The sequence below is a fragment of the Saimiri boliviensis genome, chromosome 9 (genome assembly GCF_048565385.1).
Source record: "Saimiri boliviensis isolate mSaiBol1 chromosome 9, mSaiBol1.pri, whole genome shotgun sequence".
Lineage (NCBI taxonomy): Eukaryota > Metazoa > Chordata > Mammalia > Primates > Cebidae > Saimiri > Saimiri boliviensis.
The window spans coordinates 117,655,004-117,671,351 of record NC_133457.1 but is presented as its reverse complement, the minus strand read 5'-3'; the positions used below and the strand labels follow the sequence as shown (position 1 = coordinate 117,671,351).

The following is a 16,348-nucleotide window of genomic DNA, read 5'->3' as shown; positions in this document are numbered from 1 at the left end:
CCAGCAACCAGAATGCTTCTAGCTACCCTCAGTCCCTAAACTGGATGAGTCAATCTCTTCAGTGCTGTCCTCTCTTGTTACCCTCTCCAGCACTGTAATCTGCATTAAGAATTCTCAGTTGGTGCTTCAGTCTCTTCCCCCTACACCATGCCCACACCCTCCACCCCCAGAAAGACAGAATGATTTGAACCCCACCAGCTCTTTTGCTGAGTCAGAATCACCTGGAGTGCTTGTTAAAACCCTGGGCCCTGTCCCCAGAGTTTCTGTGGAGTCATCTTTGAAAGCAACAGCCATTATGCTGCTCCACATCATCGCCCAATGGGGAATTTTTTTTCAGGGTTTAGTCCCGTGAAAAACTTGGCATTTCTAACAAGTTCCCAGGTGATGTTGGTTGTAGGTTCACACCTGGAGAAACGCTTAATCAGAGAATTGTTAAAGTATTGTTGATCCTCAGCCACCTGATATGTTGAAGCTTTTTCAAACCACAGTTACCCCCTCTGAGCATCACTGCTGTGTGTGGCACTGGTGCCTGACAGGAGGGAGCTGATACCTCGGGGGCATGTGGAACTCACGTGTGTATGGGCTCAGATGTGGGGAGGCTGAGGTATGGGGGTCTCAGGTGCGTGTGGGGTCTCAGGTGTGCATGGGATTCAGGTATATGGAAGCTCAAGTTTGGGATCAAGTACATGGGGGCTCAGCTGTGTGGGAAGTTCAAGTATGGGGAAGGGCTCAAGTATGTGGGGGCTCCAGTGTGGGGACCTCAGGTGTATGGGGGCTCAGTTATATGTGGGACAGGTGTGTAGGGCTCAGATGTGGGCGTCTTAGTGGGGAAAGTTAGGTTTCAAAGCTCAGGGCTATGGGAGCTCAGCTGTGTGTGTGGCTCAGGTGTGTCTGGGGCTCAATTGTTGGGGCCTCAGGTCTTGGGGGGCTAGGGTGTTTGATGCTGCAGTTTTGTGTATGGGGTAGAAGACGGTTAACTCTTTTTTGAAGGAAATAAGGACCTTCTTAGTCATCAAATAGAGCTCCACCTTCTCGGCTCTTATTGGCCACTCTATACTCCTGGCTCTTGTTCATACCCCTGCTTTCAACATTCTCATCGTTGTGGCCTCTCGGATCACACTCTGGCGGATCTCCCCTTACCTTTGCAGCTTCTGTCTCCTTCGCTGTTTCTTTTTCCTCCCTCTGCATTTCCCTCACGTCCTCTTCTTCGTGGCAAGCTACCTTAGCTGTCCAACGCGTGGCCCCAGGTGTCCGCAGTAGCAGCAGCATCTGGGAGCTCGTGAGAAAGGCAGTCTCTCAGGCCCGAGCCCACACGGAGCCAGACTCCGCAGTGTAACAAAATCCCCAGGTGATGTTTATGTGCGTTAAATGTTAAGACGCCCTTCTTTAGGATGTAAAGGGTTCTCTCCCGAGTCCCGCATATTCTGAGCTTCAATGCGCTTTTCCAATTGCCAATTACATGTCTCCACGTGGTTGATGCCCTGGGAAGTCCAAGTGCTGATGCCAAGCTCGTGCCCTTCTCTCACCCTCCCCTTCCTCAGCCGTGCTTCCTACAGACACTTCTCTCTTTCCTGCCTCTGCTTACACTACCAGCAGGCATCCAGAGATCACAAAGCAAATACAGACAGGCACCATGCAGGTAAAATAAATGAGGGTAGTGGGCTGGGTAGGGACTGGGGTGAACCAGAGGCAGCCTGCTTTGTCTAATGCGTGAGCAGCTGAAGACTGTCATTTAGAAATATGGTTTCCATGTTGCCAAACTGTACATTTTTATGTGAGATCTCTGGATTTGACTGTGGCCACAAATTCAGTTTTTTGTGGTTAAACTATAGGAGCCAAAGAAAACCTGTTGCAAACTGTACTGGCCTGTGCTCAAAAGCAAGTTCTTTTTGGCTTTCTCCTTCTACCCTCACCTTCATCTCTCCAATCATTGCCAAAATTTGTACATTTCACCCTTTCTCTAAGTCCTGGTGTACCTTTTCTTCAGCCAACTGGTTAGGCACACCAGAGAAGGTACAGTAACATCCGGTATTTCTACCTCCATCTTTTTGCAGTGAAAGCCACCTAACAACTGCCAAATTATTAAAAAATACTGCTCCAATCACGTAAATTACCTTTCGGTTCAAAACCCTTTAGAGACTCCCCTGTGAAAACCCTATCTCAAATGGCTTTTCCAACCCCTTGCTGCCTTCCTTCGCAATGCTTTTGACTAGCGCTCACAAGGCTTGGACAAAGATCATGGTATTTGCGGAGATGACAAGAAATGAAGGCATTTGAGAGATATTTCAACATTAAAGTCAGCAGCAAAGCACAGCTGCTGGTAAGACTCCTACTACCACTTGCTGTGAAAAGCCTGAATAAGACATATCACGTTGTGCACCTGAGTTTGCAAACAGGCGGTCTCAGGGTCAGATTTGTTGTGCAGTTATCTTTTGCGTAGCCTGCACTGCTTTAAAAAACAAATAGTGGCCAGGTCTAAAAATAGTGATTGCACATAAAAATTAGGATTCCTGCTTTAAAAAAAAAAAAAAAAAAAAAGTGACAGATCCAGATCAAAACTTCCCTCCGTGGCAACTACTGGATGAAGCTGACATTTCCACACCCTTCAGATGAAGCGTGCTGTTCACCTGTCTTCACACCTAGCCCGGGGAGGTTACTATTCATGAAAATAAGCAAAGGCTTTAGAAATGAATTTAAAATGGGAATCAAATATTTGTAATGTTCTAAAATGTCCCAGGTAAGTTAAGAAAATGAAGTTAGCAACATCACACCCTTCCATCCCACTGATGTTAGATATTTGGGTTTTTGTATTAGGTTGTCTTGATAACATGCAGGACAAAATTTAAAGTCCCAGTGAATTATAGTTCAGTCTCTTGGCCCATGTCAGGTGAGTGTTCATTGTCAACATTTCTAAAGGGTTAAACTTCAGTCATCCTCCTATGCTAGATCTTCCACTGGGGGAATCCCCAGATCCGTCCATTCCCCACCATTCCTCCCATTCCTGGAGGATGGGAATTCCCATCCGTCCATTCCTCCCAGGCCCTGCAGGCGATTGACTTCTATGAACCATAGAAGTCAGGATTCCTGTTGGGTTTGGCCAACGGTGGAACCCAAGTGGATTTTGCAGGGAGAGAGAATGAGGTCGGAGTGTCTAGTCCCCTGGCTCTATCACTGCAGGGATGACAGGCTGGCTGTGTTCCTCCCCAGATGAAGAACAACTTTTTCTTCGTCCAGAGTGAAGGGGTCAGTTGCTCTCTCCCCTGGCCATTGATGGTACAAAAGGACCCTAGTGGTTACCTGGCACCATTGTTATTTTGCCTAGAGTTTCCTCAAATTATTCTATTTCCTACTGTAAGTTGACTGATTCATCTCCCCAGCCTCACTCCTCTAACTGAACATTAACCAAATGCATGGAAGAAAAAAATACCCTTGGTAAGAGTCATTTTCTAAAACTTGAATATCACTATTTGGGAAAATTTTTGCAGCAATTAAAAAAATTCGCCTTTGGTTGGGCACAGTGGCTCACACCTGTAATCCCAGCACTTTGGGAGGCCAAGGTGAGTAGATCACCAGAGTTCGGGAGTTCATGACCAGCCTGGCCGACATGGTGAAATCCTCTATCTACTAAAAATACAGAAGTTAGCTGGGTGTACTGGCACCCGGCTGTAATCCCAGCTACTTGGGAAGCTGAGGTGGGAGAATCACTGGAACCCAGAAAGTGGAGGTTGCTGTGAGCTGAGATAATATCACTGCACTCTAGCCTGGGCAACACAGTTGAGAGGCCATCTTTTAAAAAAAAAATTGCCTTTATAGTATTAAGCATTTTAGAAATTATATCATCGTCTATCTTTAAGCCCGATTCACGTTTATAAACATTGAACCAAAAAATACATATGCAGTTTAGCCTTAAAAATTAAAAACATTTCTCTAAAGTTAGGTATATTTAATCCTCACAATATCCTCATTTTTTTGTGGTATGATCCTTCCATTCACATTTTGGCACATTAGTGCCATCTGCTGGAAAGTTGATACACTTAGGTCTCCCAAATCCCAAAATGTATGTCTTTTGGGAGGGAGTAGGAGGAAATGTACCCTTTATTTAAGAAATAAGCCTCACTTTAAGTACGTAGCCATTTAACTTCCACATCTTTATCAGTATAAACCCTAATTAATTACAAGGCACTACAATAAAATCTAAAATTGAAAACAAAAACACACTAAACATTTCTTTCTGTGCATCTCTTGGCTCCTAAAACGTTTTTCTGTGGTTCTGCACTGTTTCTATAAAGCTCCACATGCAGTCACAGGTTTACACATTGCCCATTCTTTTACCCAAATCTCTGATATTGATAGATCTGTAAAAAATATGTGTGTTTAAATATAATATGTAACATATATTTAAATAAAATATATACATATATATTTTGAAGTCTCTGATAAAGCTTTAGCTATGAAATAAGGAAGGACGCAGGATTGTACATCTTTTAGTTATGCTTTCCCAGTCATTAGACAGCAATTAAAATCACACATAGAAACATGACACAACCGCTAAATTTTCTTACGTGAAAATTGCGACAACAAATATTCTAAATAATATAGAAACATAAAAGATTGCTTAACTGATTTTAATAACATGACATAAAGCCCCTAGACTTGATATAATCGTTATGCAAAATACATAGGTGAATACTGTCTTCTTTTAAAAATATAAAATAAATAAGCAAGACATGAAAATAGGCAAGTTTCCATTAAATAAATGAAAATTTTAAAAAAAGAAAGTTTTGCTTTCCATGTCATTTGAAGAAGGGAAATTATCATTTTAAACAATATTCAAGTTTATTAAACAAATAAAAAAGTATTATAAAATGTTTAACTTTCATCGGCTTCAAGGTTTATGTTGCTCCCAAATTTTGCATACAACTGAACTTTCAAATCTGCTAAGACCCGCTGAATTGATTCCACTCTGGATTCTAAGGCGTCAATTTCTTCTTGCAAGTTTTTCTGGAAAAAAATAATTTGCATTAATTCTATTCAATTGGATGATTTCTGAGCATCTGTGTCTGAAATAATATTTGGGAAGAATTTTAGGTCAAGAACCTTCTAAACTTGAACAGGCAGCTAAGTAACACTGATAATTAGGTCTAAATATCTGAATGTGGGCATTTTAAACTCATGGTCCATATTTGCTTATCACAGAATAAATCAAGCTTGTTTTCTCCCTTTCTGCTAATCCAAAAACTAAACAAATAATAATAACTTCTAAATTATCATTTCCTAATAAAGAGAAGCAAATACAAAGACTTCTATAAACAGTTTATCCTGAGCCTAATGGCTTCTATCCCAGCTTTTCCCAACAACAAAAATAACTATGAGACTACAGGAAATGATAGAAACTCACACCATCAACTACCAATAATTAAGAATAACAACTTAAGATCCAACTCTGGCAGAGATTTTCACTAATTTTGAGGCCTCTGAAGCTAAACTTTGGAAGAGAGTGGTAGGGTGCCTCATTTTTAAGACAGAGCAGCTTTGCCCAATGAAACGTCACATGTTTTCTAAGTATTCAAGGTGATACATGTTAATTATCTTGATTTAATTACTCCACATTATATTAATGAATTACAACATCACATTTACCCTATACATTTATAGAATTATAAATTGTCAATTTACAATGTTAAAAAAGAAAATACAATTCCAAAGGACAATTCTTTCTACCTACCTAGCCATCTATAGATACGTAGCCTCTTCAATTATAAAACCAGTTTTGTAATCCCTCATTAATAGAAGAAATAAATTTTAACATATATGCTTTGTTAAAACAAGTCATAAGTTCCTGGCTAGGATCAAAACAATTTTTTTTCCTAAACATGACAAAAAATATGAAATCATACAAACCAAATACGCATTAACATTAGGAACTAAAGATTATCTAATATTGACAATGTTACTGTTTTAGAAATCTAGCCAATGGTTCTCAAAGAGTGGCCCCCAGACCAGTATCAGGGACAAAAATCACCTGGGAACCTGTTAGAGGTACACACTCTGGGCCCCTACTTCAGGCGTCCTGAAAGAGCTTCTTTGGGTTGAGCCCAGCACTCTGAATTTTTAACAAGACCTGTGGGCAACTGTGATTTTGATGCATGCTACAAGTTTGAGAATCACTGTTACAAAACAAGAAATAGAAATAAGACATGTGGCTACTAGAAAGGAGATAAATTCTAAATGTCTATACCGAGAAAACCTAGTTAATAAGTAAAAGAAGACACTAGAAAGTTATTTTAATATCACAAGTCCAGTCATAACTCTCTTTTCCAAAAATCTCTGAAGGCTCCTCTTTGCTCTGGAACAGGGGTGGGCAAACACTGTACTAGGTTCTTCAGACCAAATCTAGCCTGAAGCTTGTTTTTGTCAAGTTTTATTGGAACACAGCCATACAGATTCACTCATCTTGCTTTCACAGTAATTATGGCAGAGACTGTGCAGCCCACAAAACCTAATATATTTACTTCTGGCCTTCACACACAGTTTGCTGACCCCTGCTAAGATAAAGGGCAATTTATTCCACTTAACTGACTAGAGTTCTCCAAGATGTGGCCACGATTTCAGGTGCTCCCAAATCTCCAGCAAATATATCTTCTTGCAGTTTTATGTTTGCACCACCATCATCCTATGGCCATTTACACACGCTACTTCTCAGGACTAGCACACCCTCCACCCCTTTCTGGCTGACAGCCACTTATTCCTCAGCTGTTCTCTTATCACTTTCCCTGGGAGCCCCTGATGTCCAGACTAGAATAGACTCCCCTTCCTATGTTCTTAAAGCCACCTCTATCCTTATACCACTTTCTACTCATCAGTTTTGTTTACTTTTCTCTCTTTCCATCTAGACTATATGCTCCATGCAGACGGGGCCCAGGCACGTTTTGTTGTCCCCAGTGATCCCCAGTACATGGCAGAACCTGATACAGGGTAAGTATTCAATTCATTCATTCCAGAAGGAATGAATGAGTAAAAAAATAAAGGTTCAGTATCTATCTGTGTACGGGGCAGGGGACTCACAATAGCCACAAAGACCATAAACTGTTTTGGAATGCTTTCAGTAAAAATGTTTTTTTAATGGTTAAATAAGAAGAACAAAATCACAAAATTTGCCTAAGAAGAAAACATTTAAACATAAGGGGGACTTACAACATTTCTGCACGGAAAGACACGGGAGTAAGTGATAGTTCTTCCCAAGATTTACTAAATGTGGGTTTCATTCATAAGAAGTTTTGCTTTTTATGACATTTGAAGAAGAGAGACTATCATTTTAAGCAATCAAGTTTTTAGCAAAAGCATTAGGAAAGGTTTAATTGCCATCAGCTTTTATAGGCAATGTGACTGTCCCTCTCATATAGTTAGAAAGCATGTGAACTGAAAATTTTCATACCATTTATCAAACGTCTCAGATATCATCGGAGAACTCATGCTGACCCAGACATTATACATCCCTAATTATTTCCTCAAAACAATTTCCTAAATGTTAACAAAGACGTATGTAGAAGAATGCTCACTGTAACATTACTACGGCGAAATACTGGAAACAAATTAATGCTAACAATAAGATTCATGGCCCCAGTTGATATCCATCAACATGATATTAAACAGTAATCAAAAACAATGTTTTTAAAAGGCCTGTGTGCCTGGCCCAGAGCAGGCTCCCAATGAGTATCTGCTGTACAAATAAACAGTAAACAAAACAAGCAAAAATGCTCCTCCTAGAAAAAAATGCTCCTCCTAGAACATTAACTCTCCAAACTGGGAAGCAAACCACTTTTCGGAAGGAGTCAGAAAGAACGTAAAAGAAATACATGAAAATGTCACCTCTGGGTAGTAGCATTACAGAGGATTTCTCTTTTCTGCTTCAATATATGCTATGCTTTCTACATAGTTTTAGTTTTGGGCAAGGTTCTGGAGTCAGAAGACCGCTGTCTATGTGTCACACTGAATAAATCCCGTAACATCTCTAAGCCTCTATTCTTTGTCCCTAAATTGGGATTAACAGGTCATTGTTCGGATTCCATAAGATCCTGCTAGCAAAGCATCAGCGCATGTGTGGGACATAACAAGGCCATGAATGTTAACTACAGTTAGCATCCACTATGTCCCAACACCTACAATTACATGTTCTTTATAATTATATAAATTCTAACTTCAGAATTAACTTTGAACATACCTTTGCTTCTTCTAACATTTCTTGTGTTTCTTCTTGAGAATGGCTAATGAAAACATCACCAATCTGATAAGGTATCATTAAGCAGTCATCATCTGCAAGCATGATGTCATCACAAGCATCTTCTAGGTTTTGGAGTTGTTTCTATAAATGCAAAATGGCATAGAAAAATGTATTCAAAATTCTCTGATAGAAGCTAAAGGCCATTTGTAATCTGGGGACAGCAACTCTCTGAGGGACCCCCTCACAAAGGTATTACCACATTAGAATAAGACTAGTTTGTAACATTTTAGATGACACTTCACAGACAAGCGGTTAGAGCTAGTGCATTGTCCTCTGGACATTTTCAGATTGCCATAAGCACCCCGTGGGACAGCAGGCACCCACGGTCACTCAAAATTTCTTCTGTTTTAACAATTTTCAACTGTGTGAATTCTGCGTTCCTACAAAAACCAAACCAAAAGACCAACATACATTTCTCAGCCTTGCTTGCTGATAGGGTGTAAGTAAATCGCACTGGTAATGAAGGCTCTGCCAGCATGTGTAAGTGATAATAAATTCCACCAATCAAATGCACTTGAGCTGGATTTCAATTCAAGGGAGACAGGCTGGACACAGGCCCCAGATTTACAGGGGTAGGTGGCAGTGGCAGCAGTAGCTTGGTGTTCCTAGGTCTGCAAGGGTGGCTTCCTCATTGGGAAGACAGCTGACTCAGGGATCAGTGGAGGTAACAGCTGTTCCATCGCCAGCCAAGTACTCCAAGACTTGTTCCTGGAACCTCAGTCTAGACTCAAGCGCCTCAATAATAAGTTATCTTGTATCCCTTAAAAAAAAAAAAAAAAAAAGACTTTCTACTTAACCAGAGTGGATTGCATCATCTGCAACAAACAGCCCAGAGAAATATACTTGTTAACTGAGTTCAGTTTTAAGTAGCTACAGTATAACATTTTTTTATTCTTCCAATAATTATTTTCAATACCTTTTTTACTTCTATTTCTTCCTTCAGCTCTGTGATTCTACTTGTATTCCGTGCAAATTTGTTTATCTTTTGTTGATCTTCGAAAGTAACATTGACATCTTCTGCAGCCTGAAAAAAGTTTTTAAGTTTTTGTAAAATTTTAATGGAGAAGTTGTCAGTTAGCTTTTTATATTTCTCAACCATAACTCAATAAACTATGTGCACTCATACAGTCAAGAATCACAAGAATACAGAACATAATAAATGCCTTATTTTTTGCTCCACAAGCTTAAGGCTTGTTCATAAATCTATATAACCTTTTCTGATACTCTATATTTCCTATGCTATAAGAATACTGCAAATATAAAGAACAATTAATAAGTTCTTGAAAAAGAATAGAAAAAAGCCAACTTTTGGCCCAGAGCAGAATTTCTCAAGTTGGAGGATTCTTCTATTAAGATAACCCAGGAAACAAAAAGTTATGTGTCAAATATGTTGGTAAATGCCTCATAGTAGTGGTTTATTTGTTTGTTTTTGTTTTTGCCTAAAGCCAAAACTTGCGTGAGCTTAGTGTGGTAATAAAAATCTGATGGTTTCTATGGTATTTAAAACAAACGAGATACTGGCTAAAGGGTCACTGCATATTTCAGTAGCTACATTCCATTCATCGCAAAAATTATGTTAATGATGTAGGACCTGTTTAAATGTCTTAATAAGGTCTACTTCACTAAAACATGATAAAAATTGAATGTTTAGTATTTAAAAATTAATATCTAATGCGATTAAATTTACAAATCTGCAAATAAAGAGTACTTGGATAACATAATACCCATGAAATTTTTAAAAATAGCTAACATTGATTGAGAGTTTACTATGTGCCAAAACTTCCTAAGTACTTTCTCATCTCTGCTAATCCTCCAATTCAGCCTAGTAAGGAGGATCACCAGTACTATTTTACAGATTGAGAAACTGAGGCAAACTTTATATAACATGCCCAAAGCCACACAGTCAGTAGGTGGTGGAGCTTGATTTCAACCCGGGCAGACTGGCTGCAGAGGTCAGACAGGTCCATGAATTCTGGGAAACTGAGTGTGAACGTGCGTCTGTGTGAGCGTGTACACGTGTGTGAGTGTGCACAGAGGCTTAGGCACATTTGGAAGAGGCAGCAGGAAGTCTGCTTTCATCAGATTCTCAAGGAGGTACTATATATTTTTTTAAAAATAAAGCTAGAAAATAAAACCAGACTCTCCTTAGGGTTTCCCTTCCATTTATAAAATGAGAATCAGAGCACCTGATTCTACTTTAAAGGAGGAAAGACATGTGAATGTGTATAAAAATAGTTCTTACTGAAGAACTGTTTTTGGCTCTTTTGCAGTAACAGTAATGAGCTCACAACATCCACACATCATCCCTGACCTGGTCTCTTGCGACCATCAACTTCAGATAAGTGAACTTTTATTTCTCAGAGGTTGAAAGGCGGCATCAATCGGCACAGAGCTCAGTGGTCGAAATTTAACACAGCCTTCCCCTTTGTCAGGCTCTCATTCCAATAAGCAATTTCACAAGCATTATGTCCCACCTCAGCAACGCAGAAGATAGCCTGAAAAAAATCCTTTACATCACACTATGTATAGCTTTGAGTGTTCATCCAGATGCATAATTTTGATGAATATGGAAGTTGGGGAACACCGAGCTACACTAAAGAAACCAAAGAATCCCTCGCGGCACACAAGTCATTTGCCAAAGTGAGAACTGTCAATTCCCTATGCAAACAGACAGCAGAGAATTCTGAAGAGTTCCTGTTTGCCTGAAGAGTATATGCCATTTTGTTTAAATACTGAAAACCTTAACAGGTATTTATGGATCCATTTGTCCTAGTGAGGGCTCAACAGAGCCATTCACATGAACGGATCCAGTGTAGGACCGCCTGGCACATAACTGAAGCTAATATATGGTTTCTGAATTTGAATCTCAATCACACTTGATCAGACTCAAACACTCAAGTTTCCAAAACGTGGTAGAGAGAATTTGGCGATGCTTTCCATCTTTCCAAAGCAGAAATTTCCTGATGTAGCCGCACCAAACCACAGCCACCAGCACATACTTGGTCCCTGGTATCCAGTTCTTTATGGTGATTTTCCCACTGGGGTAAAGGGCTAAAGTTGATGTGTGAGTCCACTGGGCTAAAATGCCGCCCATTGGCCGCTGTTTACAGCAGAAAGTAAGATGTCAGTACCTCTGATGGCTAACAGAGGCTTCTGTTTCAGGATCACTGTCCTAGATCATTCCTACATTTCTTGAAGCTGCATTTTGGCAAGAAGTGTTTTTGTTGTTGTTGTTGTTGTTTTTTGTTTTTGTTTTTGTTTTTTTGAGACAGTCTCACCGTCGCCCAGGCTGAAGTGCAGTGGAGCAATCTCGGCTCACTGCAACCTCCACCTCCTGGGTTCAAGCCATTTTCCTGCCTCAGCCTCCAAGTAGCTGAGATTACAGATACGTACCACCATGCCCAGCTAATTTTTGTATTTTTAGTGGGGGTGGGGGTTTTACCATGTTAGCCAGGCTGGTCTCAAACTCCTAACAGGTAATACACCTGCCTTGGCCTCCCAAAGCGTTGGGATTACAGCCATGAACCACCATGCCCAGCCAGAAGTGGGTAATTCTTGTTTTGAAGCTGGAGTGCAGAGGTGCGATCTCGGCTCACTGCAATCTCCACCTCCCGGGTTCAAGCAATTCTTCACCTCAACCTCCCGAGTAGCTGTGATTACAGGCACCTGCCACCATGCCTGACTAATATTTGTATTTTTAGTAGAGACGGCGTTTCACCATCTTGGCCAGGCTGGTCTTGAATTTTTGACCTCATGATCCACCTGTCTCAGCCTCCCAAAGTGCTGGGATTACAGGCATAAGCCACTGTGCCCAGCCTAAGTGGTTTGTTCCTTAACAACCACCCTCAGTGATTCTGATGTATGCTCAAGTTTACGAATTATCGGGCCTTTGAGTTAAGTTTCCTTCCATGTATATGCTAGATTGACATAAAAATGGCATGAGCCACTGCACCCAGCCTAGAAGTGGGTAATTCTTAACTGGGGGTGAGGGTGGGGGAGTGGGGTCAATGGACACTGAGAGGGCAATTTACGCTGAGACTGTATGCAAAATGGCATGAACAGTATGTGCCTTCTGGAAGGTCTTCCAGCTTTCATCAGATTCTCAATGGGATGGATCCACAACCCCAAAAAGTTAGTAACTCCTGCCTTCAGGGAAACCAAAGGTAGCTACTCTCAGAATCACAAGAACTCTAGGAAGAACTCATATCCTGTAGTATCGAAGGCAGCACACAGAGTGGTGGAAAGGGTCAGACCAGAATCCAATCCAAGCAAACAGGAACCCTGGGCAAATTACCCAATTCTTTGAAACCACCTCAGGTTTCTCATCTACAAAATGGAGAAGCTCGTTCCTTCCTTATAGGGTTGATAAAATGAATACCTAGGAGAAAGTCAGCTTTCAATAAGTGATAGCTAAGCATTTTATTTCCTGAATACTGTTTATCAAAAATCATTACAAAGAACAGATCCAGATCTAGAAAAAAGTTCTGCTAGGCCAAAGAGAAATACATGGGCTCGAGATCCAATGTAAAAATTAAAATTCCCTGGGCTATTTTCTTGAGAATAAATATCTTCCGGGATTAGAAAAGGAAACTGAACCATACTTAGTAATGCCCCGCGCCAAGTCTAGGTATTACTTGGAGTCTGAACTGACAGCTGGGTCCCTAGAAATCAATTCTGGTCAATTTCAGTCTTGTATTTTTACTTTTAAAAACATATCTACCGAGTCTGTATGATATAAACTTTTGCTTTGTATTGTACTCAGCTTTCATCCACGGAGTCACTCATTTAACAATATTGTTTCCTAAACACCATGTACTGTGACAAGAGAGCCACTACCCCACCTTCCTGAACACAAATGGCAAGCATACGTCCTGGTGGAGGAAGAAAGCGAGAACCAAGATGAACAAGATCATGTTCGATGGTGACAAATAAAACAGCTTAGTAGTAGAAAGTTCTCGGGGCCTGGGGAGGGAAGGAGGCTTCTTTAGACAAAGGTCAAAAGTAGCCTCTCTGAGGAATATTTGCATGTAGGATAATGAAATCATGAAAGTGCAGATCTCCTTATAGTCAAGAACTAGATCTCAGAAGGCAGAACTTTAGAGACGAGAGGACTGAATCATCTCATCTAAACACTCTCCCCAGAAAAGTCATGACCAGTTGGAAGGTACAATGTGTTACAAACGTAAGTACTCTGGATTGTACATGATTTACTTTTAATTAAACTCAAAGGGCTCTCTCTCTCTGTTTCACTCTCACTCACTGGCATACATGTGTGTTTTTTCCTAGTGAGGGCAAAGGGGCAAAGAATACATGTAAGCTAATCTATCAGGAATTGTTCATCAATGGAAACATCTACAGGAGGACACGACATCTATCATGTGACTCTTAAAGACTCCAAAGATACAGAAAAGCCTTTATATTTTGGCCACCACCTACCCCGTTCATTTCCCATCATGGCTCAAACTCTTTTTCCCTGATTATCTGCTATCTGGACTTCCTTGTATTAAATGCATTCTCAGAGTCTTTGCACGAGAAACTCCCTGTCTAGAATGCCTCACTCCCTAACCAACTTTCCCTTCCTCTCCTTACATAATCTCGCAGGTCTCAACTTAAATGGCACCTTCCCAGGAAAGCCTTCTCTGATGTCAAAACAGACCTCACTTTGGCCCTCATTTCGCAAGTACTTTTCCTTCACAGTTCTCATCAGAGAAAATTTTCTGTGTGACCATTTGAACAATGGCTGCCTCTCCCTGAACATAAATTCTTCGGTGCAATGAGAATAAGGGCGAAGAACTTCCTCACTGGTCAATCCGTAGTTGTCTCCACTTAAAACTGAGACTACACCATCCATGTTACATGCTCAAAAAAGTTCTACTGAATCAATGAAAGGTGTAAAGAAAAGGTTGGAAATTAGAAATTTTGCAATCAAAATCCGGGGTTCAAATCATTCTTCTGCCATTTCCTCTTGTACCATTTACTTCACTTCTCTGCACTTCAGTTTCCACACCTATAAAACCGAGTGAACTACAACTAGTATCTTCCAAGAAATTAAAGGCCATATCTAACACCAGCGGGCCCAATTTAACAAACTAAAGGTGATGCAAAGTTTCATGTTTTTTTGAAGCACCATGGCCCTGGACCCTACTCTGGGACTGAGTTAGATTTTCTGGATGTCAGAAGAGAAGGGCGAGCAACTCATCCTGAGTTGACTGGGGCTTTCCCAGTTTGGGCAGTCCCTCAATTTCGGATAAAAGGGGTCAATGGGTCACCGTATACCAGGCACAAATGGAACATCTGTGGTACTGGATGTGTGGTACTGCACTATGTGGTACTGGATAGAGGCAAGGCAAAGGAAGTTCTAATGTGTTCTTAAAAGTGGAATGAACAGTAAATCCCTTCAGCCAAGGGCTTCGCATCGAAGATCCCCTACAGCAGTTAAAAAACAGAGTCAGAATGCCTGTGGTTAAAATGCGAGCTCTGCCTCCATGCCTGTTTACTCATTTGTTAAATCAGGATAGAAACAGTATCTCCCCCAAAAGAGCGTAAGATAAACAATACACGCAAAAACAAAAACAAAAACAAAAAAAACCTTACAACTGTACCTAGCAAACTGTAAAGATCCCCCAAATTATCAGCCTTATTTCCTTCCCCCTCTCCAATTTTCTTTTTATTCTACCTAGCGATCTTTACACATCTGGGAAGATTCAAGGCATTATAAACCCCACATGGAAGTTTAGCGGGCTTAGTGCTTACCTAGGTGTGCTTTGCATAAAACACAACCAAACCCGAGTTTGATCTCCAGCTCTGCTTCTTACTAGCTGAGTCACTTTGGGGGTCCTAACTGCTCTGTGCCTAAGCTTCCCTACCTGCCAAGTGGGGAGGAACCCACACACTTGCTGAGTTGCGGAGAGGATACAGATCCACGGCCGGCTGCTGGGCCCGGCACATCGTCCATCCTCAGTAAATACTGGTTTCAGCCTGGAGGAGGCAGGGGCATCGAGCATGGCTACAAGCAGCTCCCGGTTGGACAGAGGGGGCTCTGGGGCCTGATAATCCGGGGATGCAGGAACCTGTTCTCCCACTTACGAGCTGCGTAACCTGGAGCAGGTCACTCCCCATCTCTGGGCCTCAGTTTCCTCCCTCGTAAACACGGTCCTAGCAGTAGCTACCCATGACCCGTGAAGCTAATGCGATAATCCCGGGGCAGCGCCCGGGTCAAAGCCAACCACACTCAACGGGACATTCGGCTTCCCACACCCCAGGGGCGAGGCTGGGGCTGCAGGTTCCTCAGACTCCCCGGGGGCACCCTCGGAACCGCGGAAGGAGACCCTGCGCCCCCCAAGGCTCCCGGCCCCAGCCCCGGAGCCCCGCCTCGGCCGGCCAGGTGCCTAAGAAAATGCTCAAGGGAGGCAGCAGGCAGGCCGCGCCGCGGGGCTGATCTCAGGGCCTCAGCCTCGGCCTCGGGCCCCACGCCAGGCTTCGGAGCTGAGCACACCCAGCATGCCGCGTCCGGGACCCGACTGCCGAGCTCCGGCGCCGCCCAAACATCCAGCGCCCCGAGCTCCCCACTCACCGCCTTCTTCATGGTGGCCGCCATCTTGGGACTGGACTACGGCACGTGGCGGGGAGGGCCGCAATGGCGCGCTTCGCTCCCGAGCGCGCTCTCGCTCCCGGTCGGCCCAGAACTCCCCACAAAAATACAACGCTGCCTCCACATTGCTTCCTCTTGGACTTTTGGCCAATGATTCCAAACGGCTGGGATGCAGGGAGGAAATGTGACCTGGAAGGACTTGGTACATGCCAATTAAAGGGACAGGCAACCCCCGTGGGCGGACATAAACACGGGGGTGTGGCGAACGGCTCCGGCCGCGGGCAGCAGGGGGCGCGCCAGAGGCTCCGCGCGGCGGGACCCAGCCGGGGCGGGATCAGAGGGGAGGGGAGGGAAATCTTTCTCCGTGCGTCCCACAGACTTGCATTGAGAAATGGCCTTACCTGTGAAAGAGCTAGGAACGAATGCCCTTGGCAAATAGGGTGTGAGATTTATGTGCCCTAATAATTCAAGTGGCG

The 16,348-nt window shown here is 42.4% G+C and overlaps 1 protein-coding gene across 2 annotated transcripts; it reads right to left on the bottom strand.

The window, feature by feature from the left end:
* Positions 1-329: 329 nt before the first annotated feature.
* On the bottom strand, positions 330-16,064 carry PFDN4 (prefoldin subunit 4). Of its 2 annotated transcripts, none has more exons than XM_039479611.2 (4): positions 15,855-16,064; positions 9,198-9,305; positions 8,222-8,362; positions 330-5,001 (listed from the first exon to the last, which is right to left on the bottom strand). In XM_039479611.2, the coding sequence occupies exons 1-4, from the start codon at positions 15,876-15,878 to the stop codon at positions 4,870-4,872; spliced, it is 405 nt and encodes a 134-aa protein (XP_039335545.1). In that variant the 5' UTR covers positions 15,879-16,064; the 3' UTR covers positions 330-4,869. The 2 variants fall into 2 exon arrangements, with proteins under 2 accessions (XP_039335545.1, XP_074262785.1); XM_074406684.1 differs by lacking the exon at positions 15,855-16,064 and adding an exon at positions 15,148-15,818.
* Positions 16,065-16,348: the final 284 nt, after the last annotated feature.

Excerpts from the sequence above, each read along its gene's own strand:
- PFDN4 (XM_074406684.1), bottom strand. The coding sequence starts at position 15,285 with ATGCTCGATGCCCCTGCCTCCTCCAGGCTGAAACCAGTATTTACTGAG. Across the intron at positions 9,306-15,147 it reads GGTTCCTCCCCACTTGGCAG|GCTGCAGAAGATGTCAATGT; the intron begins GTAGGGAAGCTT and ends AACTTTTTTCAG. Across the intron at positions 8,363-9,197 it reads AAGAAATAGAAGTAAAAAAG|AAACAACTCCAAAACCTAGA; the intron begins GTATTGAAAATA and ends TTGCATTTATAG.